Source organism: Colletotrichum siamense (assembly GCF_013390195.1).
Source record: "Colletotrichum siamense strain Cg363 chromosome Unknown KSG_Cg363_contig03, whole genome shotgun sequence".
Taxonomy (NCBI): domain Eukaryota; kingdom Fungi; phylum Ascomycota; class Sordariomycetes; order Glomerellales; family Glomerellaceae; genus Colletotrichum; species Colletotrichum siamense.
Genome location: NW_023501016.1, coordinates 2,896,381 through 2,902,598, shown reverse-complemented (window position 1 = coordinate 2,902,598; position 6,218 = coordinate 2,896,381). Strand labels below are relative to the sequence as shown.

The 6,218-nt window shown below is 61.0% G+C and overlaps 2 protein-coding genes across 2 annotated transcripts; both read left to right on the top strand.

Annotated features, from left to right (window-relative positions):
• Positions 1-890: 890 nt before the first annotated feature.
• Positions 891-3,026, top strand: GAOA-2 (Galactose oxidase; the record flags this gene model as incomplete). Its single annotated transcript, XM_036636622.1, has 1 exon — positions 891-3,026. The coding sequence occupies one exon, from the start codon at positions 891-893 to the stop codon at positions 3,024-3,026; it is 2,136 nt and encodes a 711-aa protein (XP_036497179.1).
• Positions 3,027-4,915: 1,889 nt separating this feature from the next.
• RYL2 (Ras-like GTP-binding protein RYL2) lies at positions 4,916-5,931 on the top strand (the record flags this gene model as incomplete). Its single annotated transcript, XM_036636621.1, has 2 exons — positions 4,916-5,108; positions 5,159-5,931. 2 exons carry the CDS (start codon positions 4,916-4,918, stop codon positions 5,929-5,931), a joined length of 966 nt encoding a protein of 321 aa, XP_036497178.1.
• Between the last annotated feature and the right edge of the window lie 287 nt (positions 5,932-6,218).

Here is a 6,218-nt window from a genome sequence, read left to right as displayed (position 1 = left end):
CGACGGTGAGGCTATTGGGATGATGCTGACAGCGGCAGGTTTACGTCAGCCGAACTTCCGGTACATCAGACGACGGGAACGGACGGGAACTCTAATTGACAGCTTTTACAGCAGCGAAGCTTGTCTCGCATGAAGTTCAGACGAATTTTTTCCTACAGAGTCTTGCTCGATGGCCGTGCCGGCGATCAGTCATGCGACCCAACCGCAAGAGCCCCAGAGCAACGACGGAAACGGGGCAAACTGCGGGCCCCATGGCAGGGAAGGCCAAGGGGAAGGCGTCCAAACCTTCGATGGACGATGGCCGCCGACGTCTCTTCAGAGGTGGCCGGGCGGGCGTTTAAGCACTCCACAGGTTGCGGTGCTTTCACACGTTCGGATCCCACATCACGGCAACCTTGGCTTGGACCTCCGCCCGCCCAACACTTAGCGCGCCAGGACTCTGTTTCCACCTTATCCCTTCTCGTATGGAGAGCCTCCTGCTCGCGTTCGGTTCCTATTCGCCAGCGCCCTCTCGGCCTCGACGATGTCGTCGGTTCCCCTGGCAGACTCTATCGGGCCACACCGTACCTGCGGGATGGCGCAGCCCAGCGGGGGGCTCCCAGGTTTCCACTCCTCGATGGACCTGTGTCTCCTGGAGGGAGGACCGCAGCGCTTGGCATCGACTGAGCGTATATACAAAATGAACAAGTTTCTCCCTCCTCTTGTTTGTTTGGGACCCTCTCTTCAACGTCGCTCTCGCGGATCACCAAGAGTTGCCTTTCGTTCTTTTCCTTTAGTCTTTTCAGTGCGTTGTCCTAATAACAGATACGGTCCTTCTTTCATACGTATCTGATAATCACACTCACTCCACATACACTCACTCAACACTTACTACACTCATTCGACACAACATGGTTCGCTCAAACACTTACACGGCACTCGCTGCCGCCACACTCTTTTCACAACTGTCCTCCGCCGCCATCACCAAGTGCCCCAACGAGGAGGCCGTCTGGGAGACCCCCATCGGCGTCAAGTACACCGTCTGCCCCGGCTCCGACTACCAGTATGGCGGCAACAGCCTCCAGGTCGTCAAGGATGTGGCCTCGACCAAGGACTGCGTCCAGATCTGTGATACGGATGCCCGCTGCTACCGTGCCGTCTACGACACGGAGGACAAGCTCTGCCACGTCAAGGACAACAAGAATAACATGAACTGGGCCGCCGACGGCCGCTTCGTCTCCATCCGCATGACCAACGACCTGCCCGAGGGTTCCTTCCTCGCCACCTGCCCTTTTGACGAGGAGTCGTACAAGGTCCCCAACACCGACAAGGAGTTCCGCGTCTGCCTCAACACCGACTACACCGGCACCAGCGTCAAGATGGTCAAGGACGTCACCACCGTCCAGGCCTGTGCCGAGCTCTGCTCCAACACCAAGGACTGCACCAAGTCCGTCCACGACAACATCAACAACGTCTGCCATATCAAGGGCGCCGAGCCCGCCAACTCGCTCTTCTGGGTCCAGGACAAGCAGTTCACCACCATCCACGTCCCCGAGACCTACAACCCTGCCGTCGAGGGCAAGTGGGGAGATCTCATCCGTCTGCCTGTCATCCCCGTCGCGGCCTACATCGTCCCCGCCTACCCCCAGCCTGACAGGCTGCTCTTCTTTTCCTCCTGGGGCAAGGACGCTTTTGGCGGCGCCTCTGGCATGACCCAGTACGGCGACTACAACTTCGCCACCGGCGAGATCTCCCAGCGCACCGTCACCAACACCCACCACGACATGTTCTGCCCCGGCATCAGCCAGCTCCAGGACGGCCGCATCGTCGTCCAGGGCGGCTCCGACGCCGAGGCGGTCTCCATCTACGACCCGGCCACCAACAACTTCACCCGCGGCCCCGACATGAAGATTGCCCGCGGCTACCAGACCTCGACCACGCTGTCCAACGGCAAGATCTTCACCATTGGCGGCGCCTACTCAGGTCCCCGCGAGGGCAAGAACGGCGAGATGTACGACCCCGAGACCAACGAGTGGACCCTGCTCAACGGCGCCGACGTCAAGCCCATGCTCACCGTCGACCACGAGGGCATCTGGCGTGAGGACAACCACGCGTGGCTCTTTGGCTGGAAGAACGGCAGCGTCTACCAGGCCGGCCCCAGCAAGGACCAACACTGGTACGGCACTGACGGCGACGGCTCCGTCATGAAGGCGGCCACCCGCGACGACCAGAACGCCATGTGCGGCGTCTGGGTCATGTACGACGCCGTCGCCGGCAAGATCCTCTCCGCCGGCGGCAGCCCCGACTACACGGACAGCGTCGCCAACAACCACGCCCACATCACCACCATTGGCGAGCCCAACACCCCCGCCGAGGTCGAGCGTGTCGCCGACATGGCCTTCCCCCGCGGCTTCGCCAACGCCGTCGTCCTTCCCGACGGCCAGGTCCTCGTCACCGGCGGCCAGCGCAAGTCTCTCGTCTTCACCAACACGGACGGCATCCTCATTGCCGAGCTGTTCAACCCCGAGACCAAGGAGTGGAAGCAGATGGCGCCCATGGCCGTCCCCCGCAACTACCACTCCGTCTCCATCCTGATGCCCGACGCGACCGTCTTCTCCGGCGGCGGCGGCCTCTGCTACGTGCAGACCATCCTCGGCTCCACGGCCAAGTGCGACAAGACGGTCGACCACGCCGACGGCGAGATCTTCCAGCCGCCCTACCTCTTCAACGCGGACGGCACCCTCGCGGCGCGCCCCAACATTGCCACCATCGGCACCGACCCCGTCAAGGCCGGTGCGACCATCACCTTCACGGTCGAGAACTGCGAGGGCCCGGCCAAGGTCGCGCTGATCCGCACCGGCAGCGTCACGCACTCGTCCAACACGGACCAGCGCCGCATCCCCCTCGACTTCCAGGTCAACGGCAACGAGTACTCGGCCAAGCTGCCCGAGGACTACGGCATCCTCCTCCCCGGCTACTACTACCTGTTCGTCTCGAACGCCAACGGCACCCCCAGCGTTGCCAAGACCGTCCACGTTGTTTTGTAAGCGTTGATTTACTGCTGGATGGATAGACTATAGACAAAAGCGACAGAAGGATAATACCCCCGATAGACTACTTAATGTATAGTATAAGGTCGCGCCAAATGATGCGATGGTACTGTGACGACGTAATGAAAGAAGACTAAGATTAGAACATGGTTGCTCGCGCCGTAACGTTGATGTGTGGCGACACGTTCCAGTGGGGGCCAGATTCAGCCCAAGTTTAGAGCCTCCAATCTACCCGTGACTGCGCATTCCAACGTGAAATCGACCGAGACCTGTGAGATTTCTGTACCTGGCGCGCCAACGACCGGTTCACCGACAAAGGGGCGGCGGCTGCTGGACAAAGCCAGCGGTCGCCGGCGTGGGGGATCAGCGGTGGCGTCGTCGGACGAGATGCCGAGAACGTCGACTGATTGGGCTGGTCTGCACGTGCATTGGACGCCGTGTCGACCGGCCGGCCGTTGTTCGTCCCAATGGTCAGCAAAGCTCCGGGGCGCGTCGAGTCTGCGACGGGAGCAGCGTCCTCCGAACGTTGTTGAATGGATGCTGCTGGCTGAAAGGTGAACGATGACGCCATGCTGCATTGTAAAGATAGCGAACGGTGGGGAACAGGCTCACCACGCGACCTGCTGTTCCCACAATGCGCCGAACATCGACCGTCTAGCGTCCCTGGCGCCGTCTCGCCAGAATACAGCGCTTGTTTCAGCGGTCGCCGGCGCTGAGCCACCTCCGCGTTCACAGACCTTCCAGGGAGGTCACCCTCACCGAGGTCTGTGGTGGTGAGATAGCCTTACCTTTCTTTGGCCTACCTAGGTTTGGTTTACGAACAGTGGCAGCCTCTCGAATCACACCACCAGAGATGGGCATTCTCAGCACTACCGAATTCTGCTCTTCATGCATACGACACGACCCTCATCTAATCCATGCAGCCCTCCCCCGCCGATGGCACCTCGCCGTCTTCGTCAGCTGAGAGAGGCTCGGTGTGCACGGCGGGCAAAGCAGCATCATCCCGACAGCCTCCCCGCGGCGGGCACTAAATCCCATACCCAGGCCTCTGGAGCAGGTCTCAGAAAGAAACGAGAAACGAACGACGGTGCAACTCCAATCTCCCCCTGGAAACTTGACTTTCTGGTATTCCTTTTCGGAGAGCGTCTGTGTGCGAGTGTGTGTGTTGCAACCGTCGAGCCGGCCGTTCGTTCGCCCCGCAAAATAAAGCCGATTACATCTCACAAGACTAGTCCCCGTCCCCCCCCATGCCGTCCGTGATCAATGATCCCTCACTCTCATCCCCCCATGTTACGTACAGCGAGGGAAAATAAAACAACAAAACATCAACAAAAACACCAGCCCGCCCACCCTCGTCCCTGCCTCACCACGCACTTTCCTTATCGCACGCTTCCGTCTCCTCTTCTAGACCAAGCCGTAGAAGGCCATTCCAGCGCATACCCTTCCCCCCCCCGCCGGCATCCGAGACCACGCGCCGCATCGGCCGATCTGTGACCTCGTGGGTGCCTACATCACACTTGGCGCGGCGTGACTATCCTTAGATCCAAAAAGTGCCTTGAGAGTGCCTGTCTGCCTTCCTCGTACTACAGCAAACGAAAGCCACACCCGACTGCACCCACTACGTACCAAACATCGCATCGTGCCTCGAGTACTCGGACCACTCCTCCAGCCGAAGACTAGCACGACAGCCACACCCGGGAACCACAGCACACACACACACACGTCGTCCAGCTCGTCTCGCGAATTCTTCAACAACATTCCGGGCCCCCTTTTTCGTCACTCTCGGTCACCATCGCCGACTGCCCGAATCGAACCGATCCCGACCGATAACCAGCGCGCGACCGCGCTTCTCCCTTCTCCCCTCCTCTTTCTCCTGGCCTCTCAGAATGTCGTCCCTCGAGGCAAAGATCGTCGTCCTCGGCTCCCAGAATGTCGGCAAGACGAGCCTCGTCATGCGGTACTGCAAGGGCTCCTTCAACCCGGCACAGACGACGTCTACCGTCGGCGCGAGCTTCATGACCAAGCGCGTCGTCGACACCGATACCGACACCATGGTGCGCCTGCAGATCTGGGATACGGGTACGTCTTGCTCTCCCCAATGTTCTATACGTATCGACTAACAAACCCAGCCGGCCAGGAACGCTTCCGCTCCATATCGCGCCTCTACTACCGCGGCGCCAACGCCTGCATCCTCTGCTACTCCATCACGGACGCCCAGTCCTTCACCGAGATGGGCATCTGGCTGACCGAGCTGCGCCGCAACCTCCCCGGCGACGTCGTCCTGCACGTCGTCGGCACAAAGGCAGACATCGTCGCCCGCGACCCCTCCCGCCGCGAGGTGCCCTTCGAGCGCTGTATAGCCTACGTCGCCGAGAACCTCGCCCCGGGCCTGGCATCCACCCCGCCGCCCACGGCCACACCGACAGGCATGCCCTCGCTGCTGTCGTCCTCCGACCCGCGGACGTCCTCGTCGCAGGTGCACAGCCAGTTCGGCAGCGGCGGCGGCGGCGGAGGCGAGCCGCGGAGCCCCTCGTCGAAGCGCAGCTCGGGCTTCTGGGGCCAGGAGGTCGGGTGGGACGCGTGCCACGAGATCAGCGCCGAGAGCGGCGAGGGCGTGGAGGAGGTGTTCCGCGTGGTGACGCGCAAGCTCGTCGAGCAGAACCGCAAGATGCAGCAGGCGCTGCTCATGGCGACAGCCACCCCCGGCACGCCGGGCTACGAGTCCGGCATGGACGGCGGCTACTTTGACGGCATGAACCCGCGCGGCAGCTTCCGCGTGGGACGGGACCGGCGCAGTTGGCTCTTCTCGCCCGGCTTCTCGCCCGCCGTCACCGTCGAGCAGGGGGGCACGGAGCAGAATACCGATGATGGCGCCGCCAAGGCGAGGAGGAAGTGTTGTTGAGTGAAGGTTCTGGAAGATTGGGCCTTCCTTTATGCAACACGAGACGACGGTACGAAGAGACGGATATTTGACGACTGTTTTTTTGGGCATTCTGCGACGAACGACACGATCCGGACTGGCTGAGGACATAATCATGCAGTACACGACAAACCACATTTCTGGATCAAGCATGGTGCGAGGCGTTGGGGCATGGACTGTTGGGCTTTTCTTCAAATGGGATCACGGCACAGGTTTTGATTTTCGCATGCGGCATCACTGCATGGCTGTTTTACGGTACTGGGTTTTAC